The sequence below is a fragment of the Nelumbo nucifera genome, chromosome 2 (assembly GCF_055504915.1).
Source record: "Nelumbo nucifera cultivar China Antique chromosome 2, China Antique-T2T, whole genome shotgun sequence".
Taxonomy (NCBI): domain Eukaryota; kingdom Viridiplantae; phylum Streptophyta; class Magnoliopsida; order Proteales; family Nelumbonaceae; genus Nelumbo; species Nelumbo nucifera.
In genome coordinates this window covers 7,613,825-7,635,957 of record NC_142650.1, presented here as the reverse complement: position 1 = coordinate 7,635,957, position 22,133 = coordinate 7,613,825, and the positions used below count along the sequence as shown (strand labels likewise).

Below are 22,133 nucleotides of genomic sequence, written 5' to 3'. Positions count from 1 at the left end.
AAAAAAAAAAAAAAGAAATTATTAGAGTCGGAATCGGACTGCAATTTCCAACCTCATGGGCCAAGAAATAGAATTGATGTCGGAGACACACATGATCGACGCATTAATGTTTCGGCTGCAATCTTCAATTGGTGCATTAATTTGAACTTTGAAAACCAGCTGTCGATTCATTGGGTCTGCTTTCAAGCTGCACCTGCCGGCAGTCGATGGGCAGATCAATGTGACTTCATGCATGCATTTCTCTGTGATCAGCAAGTTAGTCCAGTCCATGTATTCACTCTGGTGCCAAACTAGTCTGGCCGGTCACAGTCTAGACCAATTCTACAGGCTATAGATGGAGTTAACAAGGCCAAAACAAATTGGCATGGGGTTTGGAGTTTTGTGGAAGCCCAACCAACAAGGCAATAATCATTCCACAAAGTTTTATTATTCCCTTTGGGTTTGGACCCATAAAAGTAAAACGCCAAAGGATTACGGATCCAGTGCTTAACATCTACCCATGCATCATATTAGTGATAACAATGTCACTTCAGGTTCAGAAGGAAATATGCCCTTACTATACTACTGTTGAATTGGAACTTCCACTCTCTAGATCGTGGGTCGAGTGAATTGAGTCTGAATATCTGAGGCCTCAGCACTGTGAGAGTCATCATGGCTCCTATATTCTGATACAAGGGTTTTTTGAGCAAATAAACTCCTACTCTAATACAATCCTAACCTTGCAATTGATTGTATTCTATTGGCCTCTTGATTAAAAAGCCTCAATCCAACAGTTCAGCATTAATTAAAAGAATGGCATTGCCCATTGGGAATTTTCATAGATAAATCTAACAATTTTAGTTTAATAATAATAATAATAATAATAAAAAGCCAGATTTGAGAAATTAGTTTGCCCATCCTGATTAATAATTTTATATTTATTGTCCCCTAAATCTTGTATTTTAATTTTGGCCCTAGTAAATACTATTTAATAGTATTTTAACTAATTATTCTCTTAATATTTTTATGTGTTATAAATTCACTCTTAAAATGTCTTAATTATAACATCATTTCCTTCTGACATTAGATAAACAAAATAAGCTGTGAGGCCCTTCATGTGCCTTTGATTGTGGGGAGCTTCACTAGCTAGTAAATAAACAGATGGGTAACAACTTTGTGAGAATGCGCTTTTTTACCATAAAAAAAAAAATGGTTTTATGCCCATAATCAATAGTGCTAATACATTCTAGAGAATTGAAGTTCTCTTCTTGTGAGCAACCGTCAATCAAATTCAGCTTAAAAAGTTTGTATGTTACCAATAAAAAAGAAAAAGAAAGGCTGGGCCCTGAGGCTCTTTTGAAGATTCATGTGTATGACATATTAACATACATGGGGGTGGGGTAAAAGAGTAACTGCAGGAAGCTTCGAGCGAATGCCAGGAGATGCTGCTCGATGGAGGAGTGCAAGAAGAACGACCGAAGAAGATACAGGAAAACATTGTTTACAATCACATTCACAGCGATGCTTTTTCAAAAAGACCGAAGAATCAGAATTCTCTTATAGGCCATATTTCATTAATTAATAATTTTTCAGAATTCTCTAAATGTTATTAGTATGAACCATGTATCTAGACTAACCAATGCTTTGTTTTTCTTTTTTTCTTTTTATTTTATTTTATTATTGTTGTTATATCTGGTTAGGATTGCTGCCATGAAATAAATTTAATTATAAATAAATCATGCAAATATAAATGTCCTTAATTGGGAAGGTCATGTAACTATAGTACATTTCGAATATTTGCTGTGCAAAAAGAAAAAGGTTGACAATAATCTGATGTTTAAATTAATTTTGAAGATAATACATTTTTACTTGATAGTTGAGAAGATCCATTCAACATTCCTCCAAAAACAAAGATGTGAGATCAAACCCCTGGAACTGCAAGGTCATTGGATAAAATACCACATGTACGTGAATAGCCAATATGTATTGTATGGAAATACACACGTGTCACTTGTTGCTTGCCACAAATTGAACGATACGGAAGTGTAGGAATTGGGAAAATAGGTGCGGGCTTGGGCCAGTCCAAGCCCACAATTTTCAGGCTGGGGATGGGCCGGGCTGAAAATGATCACCAGATCTCCTGCACTTAACACACTCATAAGTCTTAACCAACAAAAAAAAAATCATTAAAATTCGTGAGGTGGCAGATGGTTGAATGTGAGAGAAGATTAATTTGATCTCACATTTTAGTTTTTCCCCATTTTGATGAATTTTCATTGAGTTGTAGAAACAAGGCAAGATGGTACTAACACCCAAGGAGCAGCAGAGAAGAAAAACCCTATGCGTTTGTTTGTTTGGGCAGGGAGATTGACACTGTATTGTAATTGGATTCTCACATTATTCATTCGTACGTGAATAGCTAGCAGAGGTGTAACTCAGAGGAAATGATGGATGACACCCTCTTGGTGAGGTCTTTAATAAATTTTCAATTTTATGATTTTTACAAATTTCGCAGCAAATGAATGGGCTCGCATCTGCCCCCCACGGATTTGCACCCCAAATACATCCCACGCCTTGTGGGCGCGCCACACGTCCGCTCACACGCGAAATAAAGAGACTCGTGCGGAGTTCATAGGACGGCCGTTAGTTTCGCCCCGTTAGCTCCCTCTCGCCCAAAAGAGTTAAAGAGCATCATCCCCTTCTCCTCTTTCTCCAATTTCAGACCTGAAACTCTCTACCTTTCGTAATTCGCCGGAGATTGCTCTCTTCGAGTTCCGCCGATGATCGTTCCGGCAGGAGGTAAGTATCCCTCGACCTTCCGTAATCCATTCTCTTTCTCCAATTTCAGACCTGAAACCCTCCACCTTCCGTAACTCTACTTCTATGTTTGATGTTTATGAGATGACTGAAAACTGCATGTACACACTAGTGTGATTTCATGCTTTTATATATTTCAGTCAATCCACTTGGGATGCTGCTGCTAATTATTTATTTGGGATACACAAACGTTAGATTAGTCGTCTTCAAGCAAGTAAGGACAGTTACAGCCAGCACCCGCACCTTCAATCTCTTCACTGTCTCTCGGTTTCGTAGTGAAGGGCGGCCTTGATTTTCGTAGTGAGGTTGTTGACGGTCCCAACCGATTCCACGGTGAGCTTAGCCGTCGGCAGATTATTGACTAGTATCTGAAACGTCACCGTCGTAGTCCGGTTTTCAAACATTTGGCATGCATGTGGAGTAGTCCGGCAGAGAAGCGTCATTAACTCAGAGATGTCTTTGCTAAACAGGTGCGGGTCTGCGGCAACTGAATCTTGATCTTCTCTATAGAAGCAGAGAGGATCAAGATCTTACAGTTTGACGGATCCCATTAGGGAAATACCAATTCCAAAAATACTTTCAAAGGAAATGCCAGTTGAACCTTTATTCAGACTTCAAGAGTGTTCAGACATCAGACTACTCCACATGCATGCCAAATGTTTGAAGCAGGTGCAGAGAGAGAGTTCTCAATCCACATGGTGCTTCTCAGCCGGCGGAACTCGACCGGGTTAATTTCCGGTGGGTGGGTTACGAAAGGGCAATGGTTTCAGGGTTTCAGTTCGAAGTGAATGGAGAAGACTGAGAGAAGAAACACTTTGGGCAAGATAGGAATTAACGGGGGAGCCTGAAACGGCGTCAAATTGATTTCGCACGCATCTCGCCTAGTGCGTGTGTTTCATGACACGCGTCGCGTTTCGGTTTTGTGGGACGTTTTTGGGGTCAAATCCGTGGGGGCGGATGCGAACCCCAAATGAATTAATTCGGTGTTCGGTTATAGAGTGTGGGTAGTATATCCAAACTCATTACAAGTTTTTCTTCTCCTTTGATCCTTTCTCCTACTCTCTGGTCAGCGAAGACTTCCTTTAATTTGGCTCTTTGAATAAAACAGTCCGGGTCTGTCTGAGGCGAAGAAGCAAAAAACTTCGATGCTGCTTGGCCTTGTTTGTCCAGAGAGAACAACGAGAACACATAGGAGGAAATTCAGCGAAGGAGATGGCGTCGGCAACGGCAGTAGGCTCACGCTCTCTCCAACAAACACCCACCTGGGCTCTGGCCACCGTTTGCTTCTGCTTCATCTCCATCTCCATTTTCCTCGAGCACTCCATTCATCTCCTTACCAACGTAGGGAGTAGCGACATCGATCAACAATACAACAAGAATTAATTATCTCTTATTAATGAATTCCTTCCCTTTCTTTATCTAACCTGGAATCATATATCGTTGCAGTGGCTCAAGAGGCGTCAAAAGAAGGCACTGAACGAAGCTGTAGAGAAGCTTAAATCAGGTTAATTGGATCCATCATGTTCATGCCCATGACCCATCTTATTTATTTATTGACCAAATATATTATTTCCTTATCGATCAGTTTTCCTGTAACAAGTATTAATCAAAAGCAACTAACAAAATTCTACTTAATTTTGTGGGGGATTCCGACTTCTGGATTATGGACTTGTGATGGATTGGTGGCTGTGGCAGAGTTGATGCTATTGGGGTTCATGTCTCTTCTATTAACAGTAATCCAAAGACCCATTTCTTCCATCTGCATACCCAACAGAGTTGCAGAGACCATGCTTCCATGCCATAAAACCATGAAAACTACTACAAGAATAAATGGGCACTTGAATAGTGAAAGTCATTCCTGGAATCAATTTTTGGGTGAACATAGTTTATGGCAATCCCAAAGACGATTAGCGGAGGATAGCAGTGAAACCTTAGATCATTGTTCTGCTAAGGTATGATCGAAGACTTCTCTCCGGTCGATTGCATATATGCATATATACACATCACAAACGCAAATATATGTATAATTAATTAGCTAGTTTAGTGATCGGTTTTCCTATCAGATAACGATCGAGCATTCTTGCATGATTGCTGTAATGCAGGGAATGGTTTCTCTGATAAGCCAAGACGGGATCCATCAGCTTCATATATTCATCTTTGTTTTGGCTGTGATGCAGATTGTATACAGTCTTGTCACAATGGCTCTGGGAAGGGCGAAGGTGAATTTTATGTTGATCTTATGTTTTACTTTTACCCTTTTCCACAACCACAAGTACTACTAACTATATACCTATCCTGCTAAGTGCTCTATCCATGCATTAAAAAGTTTCGTTTTCATTTCATTTATTTTTAGTTTACTATGTCGCCTGTCGTCGGTGGTGGTTGGCGACTTGGGCCTGATCTGTCGTATATATTGTAAAGGCTGTGAGTCCTTTCTGAGTAGCTAGTCGTAATTAATGAGGCCGCCCAACCTTTACCAACACTCTGTTACTCTCTTCTTAGATCTATGATTTATCTTCTTCGGTTCGCTCAACTCACTCTGTCTCTTTCTCAATCTAGCCCAGATGAAGAACTGGAAAGCATGGGAGAAAGAAACCCAGACAACTGAGTACCAAGTTGCTAATGGTATTGTATGCAATCTCTTTCTGCCACTAGCTTTCAGCCATCAGATTGGAATTTAATAAGGAGATCCTGTGATATATACATAATACAATAATCCATCTTTCTTTAATTTTTCCCACTTAGCCGTTTGTGAGAAATATATAGTATATAGTCGGTTTGGGTCTGGTCCGATCGGACTTGGGTCATGCATGCTGTCAACAAATATAGAATTTGAATTCAACTTAGACTAGAACCGGCGACTCAACACGGCCCTTGATGCCTTGCAGGTTTAAATTAAAAATGAGCTAGGGAAGAAATGCTAGAAAAGTAGAAAACAGAATGGTTATTAGGTTCTTTTTTCCAGAAAAAGGAAATTCAAGTCACCGCCCAAAACCACTACCTTTGGCTCTACGGTTTACTCTTTTGGCGACATGTTTTTCCGTTGACTGTATATTTTTTGCTTTAGACTTGATGGTTAGTACTTAATAGGCCAAGAATCCGGCTTGGCTTGGCAGGGCTGCAATATGGCCCGGCCCTGTTAGCCCAAACCACAAAATGCTCCAGGTTTTGAACCCAGCCCACAATAATAAACATCAATTTATTCACTCTTTATATTTTTTCTTCTAGGATCCCTGTATAAGTGGAAGAACCACATTGTGGACTTACAGTCTACATAATTTGATTGCAAACTTGAAGGCAGATAACAAATATTTATAGACGGGACCGGATTTAGTAGGCATAAGTACATTCAATGAACACTTGATAAAATATTCTGACAACTGTTATAAGTAGTTTTTAATCTTTTTAAAAGGTAGTCTGGGGATATTTTAAGGGACAGGTGTAAAAAAAAAAATTCTTAAGTGTTCATGCTTACAACATTGTGCCTACCTGATCCAAACTGTTTATAGGCATGTAAGGGGACAATCCGGATCACATAGGCACTGTAAAAGAGACACCAGTCACAACTGAACGGAAGTATAGGAGAACGTTGAGCTGAGGAAACTAGTGTAGGAGATCCAGAGTCATAACGAACAGGTCAGAAACAAACCCAATTTTCCATATAAGATTCTAGGTGCACCCCTCCATTTTGTCCATCCTATTCTAATTCTATGGGTGAGAGTGACATCCTCTTCAATTTCTTTCTCTTATTATAAATCATCGAACAAGGTACCGAAACCCAAACCCAATGTGATAATTAATATACTTATCCTGGCCTAGGTCACTTTAATTGTGATATACAATATCTAAAACCAACCCAAGTATATATAATTCAATTGGAATTGAATTTGAATGGAGGTATATCCGATTCAAATCCATTTGCAGTCTCATTGGAACATCTTTGAGCTTTGAAAGTCTCTCGTCTTTGTCAAAGTCCGGTGAAGGTTTTAGTATTTGGTGTTTCGGCCGTAGAAAATGGGCAACTAGAGTTGACTCATGTAGTGGAGGTGATGAATTTGAGAGTTTGAATCAAATTTTGAATTGAGTAGGTTTTGCAATAGTTGGTTGACGTGCTTTCAAAGTGAAGGTGAGAGAATGACTGTTAGGGGTGGCAATTGGGCAATTTGGATTTGGATTGAGTTTCAATCCAATCCATTTAACCCATTAACCAGTTAATAATTCATTTAAATAAAATTAAGTGGGTTGGGTTTACCCAATCCATTAACCTTATATAAAATTGATGATGCATGATCTGAATGCCACGTGGCAAGCTGGATCAATCTGTGAAATAGGGATTAGAGAGACTGGAGTGGAAGACCCGATGAGGTCGCTCCAATGCTTAAGTTAGTAATATGCTATGATTGTGAATTAAAGCTTTGGATATTAAGGAGCTTGAATGTAAACAATCGCGCATACATGGGCTTTGGAAGGGTTACAACCCTTGTATAGCTGAGTTGTCGTGGATCTTATGAAACGGTCCCGAGATCTTCGGCCTAAGTAGATGAGGTCCGTTTCCGCTTTAGTCGGAGAATAACATACCAATTAAGGAGGTCTATCGTCTCCGCCCGATCCGGGCAGGGAGAAGATAAGGCCTTCCGTTATGCGGTGTGATCTCGTGAGGTTCAGAGTTCATTGGACAGCGTCTGGAGTTGATGACGTGTCACTCCGAGTCTTAAGCCCGAACTGGATTAGGTGCCGAGATGCCTTTACGCTGAGGTGACTCTACGCCGATGTGGTTTTGTGCCGAGGTAACCGAACACCCGAGCTCTAACTATTGCTGGCTGGGCTCTTTTCACTGAGTTGTCATCCTTCGGGCAGATCACATCCACGTGACCTCTACTTAATAGGTCGTGCCAAATCACCCTCCATCAACAATAATTTTAGTCCTATGTCTTAAAAACTAAAACCAACTCACTTTTAATAATTTGGTTATATACGACTTAATGGTACCATTTGTTTAATGCAAGTGCTCTAGGATCAAACCATATCACATGCACATAATTTTATAAAAAAATTAATCACGATAATTATGAGTTAATAAAGGGATGATAGGAATTAATTAAAAAAATAGCTAGACAACTTAACACTTATAGTCTTGTATCATTATCCGTTAATTTATTGGTTACCCGCAACTTAACCCAACCCAACACATTTAAGTTGACCCAATGGATGATTCAACCGACCACTAAGTAAAATGGACAGATTATAAATGAATCGGTTTGGCAGGTCTAATGGGTTGGGTATAAGATTGCCACCTCTACCAAATACATTTGATTGTAACAAATCCATTTAGACGAGGGGACTAGCTTGTGAAAAACACAAAATGCTATAAAAATTAAAAGGGTAAAATACAAAAACCTTTTTTCTGAAGTTTCTGACAATCATAAAAACCTCCCCTATAGTTTCATTTTAATAAATACCTCCCCTGAACTTTTGAGAAATTCAACAAAAATCTCCCTTCCGTCACCTTTCCAGACAGAAAACGTTAGACTGATGTAGTAGTTTCTTCCAAATACCCATTTTACCCTTTTTTAAATTATTTTACATACAAAATTACTGAATAACCATGTTTTAATTCGACAAAAACATTAGAAGATGTTCATTAAAAGGAGATTTTTGTCAAGTAAAAAAACAGGGTTATTTCAGTAATTTTGTATCTAAAATAATTTATAAAATGGTAGAATGAGTATTTAGAAGAAATTGATACATCAGTCTAACGTTTTACGTCTAAGAAAATGACGGAATGGAGGTTTTTGTCAAATTTCTCAAAAATTTAAAAAGAGGTATTTGTTAAAAACTTAAAATTAAACTAGAGTCTAGAGAGGAGGTTTTTATGATTGTCAGAAACTTCAGGGAAGGTTTTTGTATTTTACCTAAACTAAAATGAAGGTACCAGCTAACGTAAAGTCTCTTAGCTAGTTGTACACTTGGGGGTCGAGTACTTAAGGGTTTGGGCCTTCAGGTGTTCCCTTTCCAGATATAAAGTGTTTATATATTGTTTCTTTATTTCTTTTTTTTTGGTTTAAATGAAATTCAGATTCTAGACGTTTTAGATTTATAAGGGCAACGACATTTGGGAGAAGACATATGAAATCTTTCACAGGGACTTCAGTTCTGCTTTGGACTGTGAGTTCACCATGCCCATTTTCTTTTCTCTTCAAAATAGGTTTTCAATTTTATTTCTTTTTGTTTTTCGTTTTTTCTAAGGAAATATTGTGATTAAGTAATTACGTTTGCCTTTTTCGGGAAACGTATACAAAATGGAACAGAAATGCTTCTTCCGGCAATTCTTCAATTCAGTAGCAAAAGTCGACTATCTCACCTTGCGCCATGGATTCATTGCAGTAAGATTAATATCTTTAATTTGTAATCGTAAAATTTCCTGTTTCAAAAAAAAAAAAAGAAAGTAAGTAAAGTCTCTACTTCTGCGATTAAATATAACTTGTGCAAATTAATCTGATAGGCTCATATCTCCACCAACAAGGCCTTCAACTTTCATAGGTACATAAAGCGATCCTTGGAGGATGATTTCAAATTGGTAGTCGGAGTCAGGTAATAAATCTTGCAACTTAACATTCTGCTTGAAAGTTTTTCTTTCCATGCAATTTCACAGTGCTACACAACATGAGTATAAATACAAATAGGTAGAGTGCAAAATCTTACATTTTATATTATTTTATAAGTATTTATACTGTACATATTTGTATTTGTATTCCTTTCAAATTGAGCCTTAAGAGTTATCATCAACATTTACCAAACCCATTTAAGGTTGTTTATAAATAAATAAAAAAAAACATTTAGGGTCATTAAATTTAATTGTCAAGTAATTGAAAATCTGGTTTGGCCCTCCTTTTCCCTAATTAGAAAATGTTTTCACCGCAACCACCTAAATGTAATGGCGATAATTGAGTGAATTTGATTTGAGTTCCAACCCATTTAAATAAAATTAAATGAATTAGGTTCAACACAAATTGATATAACTTTAGTTTTAGATAATGCATTAAAAGTTAATATCAACTTATTTTTAACAACTTGGCTAGACATGACTTATTGGTAAGAATGCTTGTATTTCATATAGGTGTTATAACTTATTAGTAGCAAACTGGACCCATTAGCTGTCTGGAAAACTGATTGGATCAGTCCATACTGGTTATGGGTTGGACCATTTTATGTGCCAAATTCAATTGTCACCACCTCTACTCTTTTTTTTTGGTCACCACCCCTACTCTACTGAATTAATTAGGTACATCGATTGATTACAAGTTGAGTTAATGTTAGGTTTTAGTAGTTTGAGTTAATAATTATTTTCAACAATTAATCATAAGTTAATGCATTAATGAATGAGGTTAAGGGGCAATGGCAAATAATGAAAAAAAAAATGGGCAATTTAAACTTATCATTCATACGTGTGCCTATAAGGCAGTCCAATCCAATCCATTTAAATTGATCTAATGGATGTTTAACTACCAAGTAAATGAATAGGTCTGAATAGGTTGTAAATGAGTGGGTTGGGTCTGAATTTGACACCCCTACACCTCGTCAAAACGATTGTTAAATTCAAGGGTTCGACCATGATACCATAAAGACACGACGCTGGAAAAACTAGTAAACGATCAACCGGTGTTAATAACAGTGATAACCAATAAGGTGGTATGTCATGTCTTTCTCGTAGCATATTTTCTTTCCTAATTTAACAACGGGAAACAATCAATATACTTAGGCTGCATTTGGAATGCTTTTAAAGAATTAATTCTGTTAAATTCTGCGATTCTAAGAATCACCTCTACATTTGAATTTATGAAAATTGTTAGTATTAATAGTTTTCTGGGCTTAAAGTTCATTCTAAGAATTAAATCTTTTGAAACTAAAAAAGTATGCTAGGATAAGCTGCTTTTGAGCTTTGTGCTATGGAGGCAAAAATGTGAAAAAGTGTTGTAATTGGTAAGCATTTGTTACAATCAAAATACTTTTAACTCCAGAAACAGAGCCTAAAATTGGGGCTTTGTACTTTTTGGGACTTAAAAAAATTAACACAAAGGCTGAAACTTATCTAACCGTAGCGTTAAGAAAATATTATTTTTTTGGCTCAGAATTCGATCTTTAGGTAGTCATTCTTTCTTTGTGGCTTAAAAAAAGTAATCATTCTTTAAAACGGAGTTTTAATTAATTAATTAAAAGCTAAGGCATCTAGCATGTTTATTTTCCTCTCCCGTATGTCCTCTTGTTAATCAGATTTCTTTTAATTTGCCACAACAGTCCCGTCATGTGGTTCCTTGTCATCGTCTTCATACTCGTTGACGTGCATGGTAAGCACCATTAATTAATTCATTATTTCTTTCATTCAAACCCTGTAGTTTTGGTTTCAGTGTTCAGTTTTTTCTTTCCTCCTCAAACCCGGTTAGTTTACTGAACTGCAGGATGGAACGTGTATCTTTGGGTTTCCTTTCTCCCATTGATTGTAAGTATTAATTATATAAAAATAATAATAATAAAAAGAAGACCACTTTGTTTCTCATCACTTTTTCATTTCGAAATCATAGTAATCTAAAACTTACCCCAGCAAACCATTATTTGATCATGGCTGTAGATAGTATTAGTTCTTGGAACCAAACTTGAAGTCATTATCACAAGAATGGCTCTTCAGCTAAAGGACCAGAACACCGTCATCAAAGGGGCTCTTATTGTGGAACCCAACGACAATCTTTTCTGGTTCAAGGATCCAAGATTTGTCTTGACTCTTCTACATTTCACCCTATTTATGGTAATCCCTTCTTGACTCGCCAATAAACAAGAAATCTTCTCACATCCTTTAACGATCTTTTCACTCCAAATTGACTGATTCTATCTTGTTGAATCCTTTTAGAATGCGTTTCAGCTTTCATTCTTCATTTGGGTTACGGTAAGTTTTCTGGTCTGATCCCCTTGTCAAAAAATTAGTTAAAATTATCGGTACAAGTATATATACAATGACCTGATGTCTCTCGTATCATATTTACAGATAGAATATGGACTGAAATCTTGTTACCATGAGAATATTGAGATCATCATCACAAGGGTTGTGTTAGCGTAAGGATCCACAGCTAGCTCTAATTAATCTCTTTTATATAATTAATTAATTGCCGATTAGTGTTTCGTCATCTCTTTTATTGGTATTTTTTGTAGGGCTATAAGTCGGGCCGGGTTAGGTTGGGTTGAGACCAATCCTAAGTTCTAAACCCTAATCATAACCTTAACTAAATTCCTTCAACCCTAACCCAATCCGAATTCAATTTCGGGTTAGGCCCAACCCAACCTTCTTCCCATCCCTTAAAATCTCATAGAATTTTTTGATTTTAGATTTTAATTCAACTTTCACTACACATATTAATCCTATTTTTATTAGTATTTGTTTGTTGACAGTTTTTTTTTTTGTTCTTTTGGTACAAAATTCAGAAAAGCAGGTGTTAGAAATGACTATAGTTTATTATGAGTTATGGCTTATGATAGATCTTTCTTGGGCAGCAAACAACTTAGAGGAGATGAAGAATAAAATTTTCAAAAAAACATAAAATAAAATTATTAAAGTTTTAGTCTTTCTGATTAGGATTAAGTGAAGTGATTATCTTAAAAGAAATACATGATACTATATGGTGGGGGCTATACAAATATCGTGCATCTAAACAAATCAATGTATATTATATATTACATATAACATATATTTATATATTACATGTACTATAGAGTCGGGTTAGGGTTTCGGGTTCAGGTTGGTTAAGGGGTCAACCCTAACCCAACCCAAAGTAAAATCAGATTCATGAATTTCAACCTTAATCCTAACTCAAACATCAACCCAACCCAACTTTTTCGGGCTAGGTTCGGGCCAACCCGGCCCAAGTTGCAGCCTTAATTTTTTGTGCATAGATGACAGCGATCTTTTCCTCATTTCTGCAGTTGATGATTAAACTTCCTCTAAAATCTGGTTAATTTCTTTATATTTCTTACTTCCTAGGGTGACGGTGCAAGTCCTTTGCAGCTACATTACTCTCCCTCTCTATGCACTCGTAACACAGGTAAGGTGAAAGGGTATATATATTCAATGTACAAACAACAATCAACAAAGAACAAAGCAAAAAGTATGACCCAAATTACTAAATTCGATGGAGCTCTCTCAGTGTCTGGTATCCAGATAAAATCGCCAACTCTGGTTAAGTAATGGGTCGTTATTTAAAAATTAATGGTCAAGATATCTATGCAGAAATGCATGAGAGGAGGAGTGGATATGACTTGGGTGGTTGTGGTTGTGTTGGACGCAGATGGGTTCACATTTCAAGAGCGCATTGCTTCAAGAGCAAACAGAAAAGTTCATAAAGCAGTGGCATGCTGGAGGGAGGAAGAAGAAGAGAAAAGAACAATCGTCACATTCTCAATCTCATCCAAGTTGTGATCAGCCCAAAACTGAAAGCACCAACGAGGAGGCTATCCCTACCCCCGCCCAAGTTCAGGTTTCTTCCCCTTTATCCCCCACAGTCCACAACCAGAGTTTCCGAAGCAATTCAATTCCCTGGCAGAGATGACATCACTGAACAACTTGAAGAGGAAACAAGTTTGGGCAATTCAAACTCGGGGATAGTGGTAATAGAATTGCCACCGTCGAGGCGTCACCCACAATATATTTAGAAGGCCAGCGTTGAGTTGATACCATTTCCATATATCCGAGCAATCTCCTCAGCTTACAGTAGATGTCAAGGTCTGATGTTCTTCCTACAGGAAATTGCTTAATAGTTAATCCCACTTATATGTAACCAACACATCAGTAGTGGCTTCGGGGACCCGCTGAGGTCGCCAATTCATGCGCATTCAGGAAATGAAGGCTCATGGGTTTTTTTAAGGACGACTTTGTTTGCTATACAATTTCATTTGTATGGTGGTGCAAATGAGTTGAATGCAAATCCTTTTTTTTTCCTTTCAATCTTACTTTGTTTTGTTTGTTCACAGTGTATAAAGTCTAAATCAAAGTTGCCCAAGTAAATTTAAACTCCTTTCCTTTGTACTTCCATGCATTTGTACTAGTGAAAATAAAATTACATTACAAACAAATAGAAGCTAAGCTTTTGAACTATGGCTGTTGAAATTTCCTATTAATTAGGACCCTACATGGTTGGATTTATATATATGCAGCATATGGGTCTGGATGTAGTAGGCACGTTAGGTAAGCACAATGAGTGAATACCTAGTAGCTATGTGACATCTGTCCTATCTAATGTGTCTCTTATTCAAACGTTTTTGCTCCGTTAGACAGGAATTATCTGTTATCTTATTATTTGTGTCAAAATAATTAAAAATAAAAAGAAAAAAAAAAAGAAAAACTAAACGTGTTGGGAGTTGGAACTCATTGGACTTTCTCCGGTCTTCTTCCGTTTAGGGTTCTCTCTCTGATACCGACCTTCAACAACTGTCGAGTTCTCTCATACCACAGCTTTTCCTAGTCATTTTCTTCCTCATCCACTGTTTGCAATTGAAAAGAGGGTTCTGGACCAATTTGAGAGGCCTAGCATCATTCCTCTCTAAAGATTCATCTTCTTCGCTTTATTGGAAGAAAGAGAACTTTTAAAGGTTGGAGTTGGAATTTTGTGGTTGAAGGTTGAAGTTGGATAGAACTTGGTTGCAGTGGCCGAAGGTTGGAGTTGGGAGAACCCTAAACGGTAGAAGGTTGGAGCTTGGAGAGAATCCAATAAGTCCCAACACGTTTAGGTTTGGCTGTGTGACATTTGTCCCGGTTAACATGTCTCTCATCCAAATGTTTTTGTTCTATTAGACAGGAATTATCTGTTATCTTATTATCTTTGTTAAAATAATTAAAAATTAAAAAAAAACAAAAACAAAAAAAAAAAAACCTAAACGTGTTGGGACTCATTGCATTATCTCCAACCTTCGGCCCTTAAGGGTTTTCCCAACCCTATTTCAAGGCATATGCCATAGGGCCTTGCCTCAGTGCCCTCTAAAAGTATATGATAAATATATCTTGGCAAATTAATCTTATAGGCTCATTTGTCAACCAATATGTTGCGCAAAACCTAGAAATACAAATTTGAATAATACCCAAAAAAAATAAATAGAGATAAAGAGAAGTTAATAGAGAGAATACATAGATTTATGTGGTTTAACTTATAGGCTATATCCACAAGCAAAGGAGGAGCAGAAATCCATTATAGAATGAACAATGGTGAAGAATACATAACTATAACTATGTATACCCCCTCTCTCACACACACACAATACCCTAAACCCCAAATACACCTACATCACTCTTACCAAAAATAAATTACACCCACGTCACTTGACTTCTCATTAAAGCCAATGACAGTATATACAAGATAAAGCACTCTAAATACATTACTCTTTGTATTTTCATTAAGGATCATATTGAAATAAATACAAATATGTACAGTACAAATATATACATAATAATAATATAAAATGCAAGGTTTTGTATTCTACAAATTTATATTTGTATTCCTTTCAAACTGATCCTAAGTTGAAGTCCAAACCGCCGTAAGGCCCTATAATTTCCATCACAAACCACTATAAAATTTTGCGGTTTTTCTCGATTTCAAATGGATTGGGTCAAGAAACGGATCACAACAAGGAATTCCAACACGAACATAACAAGTAGTCTTCAATTTCCAAAGTATATAAAGCGATCCTTGGATTGGGCTGTCCAGTTGGGACAACCGATCTTCCAAGCCCGCTGATTTTGGAGCAGAATGTGGACGTCACCTCAGCGCAGGTCCAGTGGGCCAGAAGATGGCTGTCATCTTACAGACTACAGAATGGGTTCTTATCATTCATTATCTTCATAAATTTCTCTTGAAGGAAATTGATTGAACTGAACCAGGATGGAATGTATATCTGTGGGTATCCTATTTGTGTCCAGTTGTTTTTGTGCAGTAATTAATGGATCATCAAGTGGCCATGAATTCTTTTTGTCTTTCAAACTTATCTACTGACGACATAGCTACTTCACCCAGAATGACATTTTATTACGTTTGTAGATGGGGTTAAGTCCCGGCGGGAACCAAATTTGAGGTCATTGTCGCAACAACGTCTATTCAACCCAATGACAATCTATTCTGCCTTTAAAAAAAAAACCCAATTTTGTCTTTTGACTCTTCTATATTTTACCCTGTTTATGGTGAAAAACAAGAGATCTCTTCAGCAGTTGTCTCTAATTAATTAATTATGATCTCTCTTTCATCGTAACTGATTGTTTGTATATCCTGTTCTTTATGATTATTATTATTATTAATAGGTAGAAGTAATATGGGCTAAAATCATGTTGATTGAATCTCTCAGCCCCAAAAACAAATAAATAAATTAATACCCCTGTTTTGATGTGGAAATAGTAAAAATTTTTATTAAATGTTTAGAGCAATTTTTGAAGAAAGAAAGGCGTGAAGCCTGATATGACTTGGGTGGTTGTTTAGACAGAGGTTCACAGCACAATCGTACCTGCATTACTGAAACAGTAAACAGTAAAGGAGTGACATTCTTCTTGCAGCCAAATCTCCGAAGTTGGGAGCATCGACGATGCCACTCTCACATAGGTTTCTACTTTCTACTCCCTTATCCCCCCACCTAAACCCACAGTTCCCAAACCAAAACAATTCAGTCCCTCAGCACTACAAGAGAAAGAGAAAAAATCACTGGGGCTTAATTTACAAGACAACCTCGATCTATTTATTATTTACAACATCTTATATTATACCTTCACTGAGGGGAGTAGAAGAGTCAAGGGCAGGCCACCTAAGTAATGAGAAATGATTTAAAAATCCACAATTTAACAGCAAATAACAGGACGGAATGATGAAATAGAATTCAAGTAGCCGACCCCTAGCTAGGCTTAAATGATGATGATGAGTTATAAATGCTTGGTCCAGATCATTATAAATATGATACAGTGATGCTTCGCTGTGATTTCATGTAATACAGGGCTCAAGAGCTGTGTTTAATTGTGCCATGTTCCATTTGAGACCCTGAGACTAGGCGACTGGTATGCTTCAAAACTGCAATTTATTAGGCAGTGTTTGGCTTTCTTATATACAAAATAAGAGAGAAACAGAAAGCTGGGGGGGGGGGGGCATACTCCATACTAGTAAAGGAGGTGATCGCTCCTCTTCTCTCATTTTCCGCACACAGGAAGGTGAAAACCAAGTCTGACACAATTCCTCCCACGCCACGTATTGGGGACAGACCAGGCGTTCCCTCCCCTCCTTTTTGCTTTTATAAAGTGGAGTTCCCCCATCCCTAATTAAGAGCAGATGTAGACAAGATACTCAACTACTCCGTTCAAATAATACAACACTATAACTGCTAAATCGGGTGTTGATTAAGGGTTAAGAGGGGGATCACTGCCCTCCATTTTGTAGACCATCACCATCTGATCTGAAAAAAAGAAGGGACGGGTCTGGGTCAGTCAACAACCCATTCCTAGTCTGTAGTCTAGTCTAGTGTAGGCCGTGTAGCCGGCCCCCAAAGATTACCTGTCCCACCGGACCCACCCCTCGTTTCTATCCTCATTTTATATTTTTCTTTCATTCGTTTCCAGTCTTCTTTCACAAGTCACTAACACTACTACTACTACATCCAGTCATCCACCATCTTAAATATAAGATTTTCCAGACCGAAAACCGAAGAACTACTACTACTTCCTTTCTGTATGTGTGTGTCGTCGCCATGGCCGACAACCATCAATTACCAAACCTCGTAGAAGTCATGGATCTTCTCTGGTTTCATCACACCATTCTTTTCTCAGAATACGTGTCACTTCGGCGCCAACTCTCCAAACTCATTACAGAAACTTATCCAATGAAATCACCTTCAATTTCATCAACTCCCCCTTCCACGCCTCTTTCGGAGGAAGAAATCTCATCAGATTCGCCCCTTATCCCTCTCCAGGTAATCAATTCTCTCCTTTCCTTTCCGTTCCTCTTATTTACAACAATTTTAGCTTTAAGCTTAGTCAGCGAAATTCTTTCACTCATCATGTTTCCTCTTGCCATATATAATATAAATCACCGCAAGGTCTGTACAGAGACGAACAACAAGAGACCCACAAAGTCGGATTTCGACGTAAGCCAAAGCCGCTCTCGTTCATCGTCTCCTTGTATGAAGAAAGGCCAGAAACATCTTACATACTCCAACAATGACAGAAGCAGAAGAATATTGCAGAAGACCACGAGCTGCAAGAGTTTGTGGGAGCTGGAATACGAAGAGGTGAAGGGGTTCATGGATCTGGGCTTCACGTTTGATAAGGAATACTTGACCCCACGAATGATGAGTGTCATTCCCGGCCTACAGAGGCTTGGAAAGTACAACGACCACGAAGATGAAGGAGAGGATTACAGATGCGGAATGGAAGCAGCTGAAAAAAAGAAATTCAAGGATGATGAGGAAATTGAAGTGGAGAAAGAAGAGAAGAGAGGGGTGAGAAGGCCGTATCTATCCGAGGCGTGGTTAATAAAAAGACCCGATTCACCTCTCCTCAATCTGAGGTTGCCACGGGCTTCTGCCACCGCCGAAATGAAGAAACATCTCCGGTTCTGGGCTAGAACCGTTGCGTCTGTGGTTCGACAAGAATCCTGAATCGAGTCCTTGTGTGGTTTGACAATATAGTAAGGAAGAGAAGGAGAATAGGAAGAGAGAGAGACTATGCTTAATTGCTTATGCTCATGTAGCATTACTGGTCAGTAGCTATTGGTGAATGTTGACAGCCTTATGTGGGTAGAAGAGGAAATTGTTGTGAGATAGCGTTGTAATTACCTTGAAAGTGGATGGGGTTTGGGCTTTGCATCATCCCTGGACCCTGGGCTCGGCGCCGGAGTCGGAGTCGGCATATCGGCATCTCCAAGCTTCCGGGTATCTAATCGTTGGGGACTGGTTGGGACCAGATGTGATGTACCTCTTGATCTGATGGACAGACAGGAAGGACAACGGTGGCATCGACAGTTTGAATCGTCCACGCCTCTCCCACACGCTAATTGTACTTCATTTTAAGTCGGACCATGTGAATGTCACACTCACATGTTGAGGTTGGGAACTCTGGTTCGGTCTAGCCAGGCCAACAAAGGACAGCCATTACAGAAGAGAAGACGAGGAGAGACATTTGTTTGTTCTGTTCTGCTGTACAAAATAATAGCTAGTCAAATACAACTACAATAACAAAGTTTGATTTAATTTGTTTTTCAAATTTTCTACAACACAAAGACAATATGGATGTATGGCCATATGGGGTTGGGCAATCCCTTCCATTAATTAAAAAGCTATTTCTATTTCTATTTGGGGCCTTTATTTATTTTTTTTTTCCTGTTTTCAATTTCCAGTCAGTCAGAGTCTCAGAGCCAGGGGTCCAGGGTGGTTTACCCGGCCCGCCGACTAAAGGAGTAAAGACTTTTAACTATCCAATTTAAGAGTCAAAGTCCAGTCTCTCTGCTTCAATTCTCATCTCATTTTAATTTGTTTCCTTGTGGTTTGGATGATAATGATCGATAATTTGGGTCTATTCTTAATATTGTTGTTAGTAAGAGGTTGTCATTAAGATTTATTTAAGAAGCTGAACTGAGAGACCTTGTGGTGGATTTGATTTGTCTTTTAGTAAATAAATTATTAATTAAAGGACCAAGGAGCGGTTTTGATGAACTCCTTTTTACAACGGCTGCTGAAGAAAAAAGAATACAAATGGAGTAAAAGAAGCTACCATCAGAATTTAGACATATATCACATTGTGTTGTGATGCGACGCAATTTGGCTGTTCCTAGCCGGAGATGATTCTACTTCCAGTAGACGACGGAGTCGGTTGATCGAGAATCCGGGAGTGCTTATCCAGTGAGGTCACTCCGATGCTTTAAATCGGTAATGTGCAAGTTGAATATAATTTAGAAAGCAAGAGAGCTAGTAAGCAGTTATTGCGCGTACCTTTGCCCCCAAAAGGATGGGGTCTTTATATACTGGAGTCTTCGTGGGGTCTTTATATACTAATGCCCCCGGGTCCGACTTGTTACGAACGTCGAGGTGCCTGGTAACCGAGGTGATCTTGATGCAATTGTGCCCCGAAACGAACTTGTCCCGAAGTGAATTGGCTTCCGAGGTGAACCTGCCCCGAGGTGGTTCGGTTATCCAAGCTCGGTCCATCGCACACTTGGGTACGTTGGGATGAGCTGTCGTTCTGTCAACTAGGTTGTGTCCACGTGTCCGTCTATTATTAGGTCGGGCCAAATCACCCTACATCAATTGCCCCCCACTCCCCGGGCCAGGGGTCCTGACCTGATGCGGGGAGTTCATAACGAGCCAAGTGGATTTGGTCCAAGGACCGACCAGCTATCAGATGGCTCACGGGTCAGACTTGTTCGGCCACCCAGCTCAACCAGGAAAACGTAGGTCGCATTTGGTTTATGCGCGGACGTCACACGAATTATAAACTCCGCAGATGTCAAAAAGCGCGCTAAACCAAATTTACCCTCGGGGGTCGCACAGCCGGTTTTCCTAGGAGTCGTAGGGTTGCTTCAATCTCGACCGTTAGTTCTCGGACATAGCGGCTATAAATAGAAGGGTCCGCGACTTATCCTCACCACAAATTCTGCGATTGATCTCTCCCGAGGTCACGTCAAAGTCTTCCAGCTCGGTTTTCTTTTCATTTCCCACTTCATTCCTCATTTTCGGTGAGTCTCCCTTAGATTTTTTCCGTTTTCCAATTATGTCGAGTTCTAGCATAGATAGGCTTGTAGATAGAGTTAGCAAGGAGGGCGTCGTTGTTCTTGCCAGGGAAATCAGCCCACGGAAGGGTTCCTCCCCTCACTGGGACCACTTTGGTAACACATTGCCTTTGCTAAGTTGATGGTGTGCGCAACCTGGTGGCCTGGCCTTGGCGCGACCTGGCCCTGGCACGATCTAGCCCTGACACGAGCTGGCAGCCTAGCCCTGGCACGAACTGGTAGTCTGGCCCTAGCGCAACTTGGCCCTAGCACGAGCTGGCAACTTGGCCTTGGCATGAGCTGGCGGCTTGGCCCAGGCACGACCTGGCGGCCTGGCCCAAGCACCGACCTGGCAACCTGACACAGGCACCGATCTGGCAACCTGACAACCCCGAGGAGCTCACCACCATACCCCACTTTTTACGGGATTGTGACTTGTAACAGCTATATTAGCTCACCCACTCCCCGAGTCAGGCGGAAATGAGCAACCTTACCAGTTGGTAGCTTTATCCCCACCTAACACGAAAACAGGTCCCATCATAGAGGGAATCCAAGAACTACTCCACCTAACCCACAAGGACTCCAGTATATAAAGACCTCACCCCCTAGAGGCAAAAAAAAAAAGGGATGGGTAACCCCTGCTCTCTACCTCTCTAGCTCTCTCATTCTCTAATATCATTCTTAGCTCTCCACTGTATGGTAACTTAGCCATCGGAGTGTCCTCGTCGGATAAACACCCACATGTTCTCTGATTTAGTTCTCGCAGGTCCCTCAACTCCCACCGCTTATAAAGATGAGCAGATCATTGCCAGTAGGGAGTAGTCAGTTCAGTTCCCGTCGTTGCTGGTAGCCAGATCACCTCCTATAGGGAGCAGCTGGGTTGCGCCACACTAGAGGATTCCACTTCAGCCCCTGAGTCACTGGCCACTTGAGAGCAGACAAATTGACGAGGTACTTAGCCAAAAAATAATACGTGACCGGAAACCGTCACATCATCTTGTAACTCTATAAGAGGGTGAAAGGAGCATTCTTGTTGATGCATGGTCCTTGGTCATTTTTTGCCCAATAATACATAGTTCACTACTTTATGAGGCCATCGATTCCATCCTACTCCCAAAGTATCCATACATTACATATCCTCATTGTGAAACGATAGATATTGAGGTGAGAGTTGGGGCCCGGGAATCTCACAATTCTCAAATGTGAAATTGTTAATATATAGGCATATATGCATAGACACAGGCATAGGCATGGCATGGGCATCTTAAAATCTACCTATCTGTCAAATACCATAAGTACAGAAAATTAAAAACAAAATGAATATTATTGATTTGTTGAGAAACAGTTAAGCAAAACATAAGGTGGGGTGGAATCTGTGGGTGGTGGGTGATAGGACAAGGTTCCTCTCAGTCTCTGTCTCAGATGAGGATGTTTACTTAAAAGCAATAAGATAGTATGAAAGATGCCATATGGATCAAATTCTAAGTATATCCCGATCTCGACCGACCCTAAACATAGAAAATGCACCTTAATCCTTAATCCCTATCTGGATGTGAGAAGCGAATTGGGAAT

The 22,133-nt window shown here is 39.3% G+C and overlaps 1 protein-coding gene across 5 annotated transcripts; it reads left to right on the top strand.

Moving 5' to 3' along the window:
- The first annotated feature begins 2,522 nt into the window (after window positions 1-2,522).
- LOC104594812 (MLO-like protein 3) lies at window positions 2,523-13,897 on the top strand. 5 transcript variants are annotated; one of them, XM_088899437.1, is made up of 16 exons: window positions 2,547-2,778; window positions 3,905-4,137; window positions 4,243-4,300; window positions 4,492-4,748; window positions 4,899-5,015; window positions 5,361-5,421; window positions 8,873-8,961; window positions 9,105-9,179; window positions 9,299-9,387; window positions 11,092-11,141; window positions 11,253-11,293; window positions 11,423-11,596; window positions 11,699-11,734; window positions 11,834-11,901; window positions 12,824-12,884; window positions 13,128-13,892. In XM_088899437.1, exons 1-16 carry the CDS (start codon window positions 2,760-2,762, stop codon window positions 13,386-13,388), a joined length of 1,689 nt encoding a protein of 562 aa, XP_088755563.1. In that variant the 5' UTR covers window positions 2,547-2,759; the 3' UTR covers window positions 13,389-13,892. The 5 variants fall into 5 exon arrangements, with proteins under 5 accessions (XP_088755566.1, XP_088755563.1, XP_088755562.1 ...); XM_088899436.1 differs by lacking the exon at window positions 2,547-2,778 and adding an exon at window positions 2,785-3,796 and having other exon boundaries at window positions 13,128-13,893; XM_088899438.1 differs by lacking the exon at window positions 2,547-2,778 and adding an exon at window positions 2,785-3,800 and having other exon boundaries at window positions 13,128-13,893.
- Window positions 13,898-22,133: the final 8,236 nt, after the last annotated feature.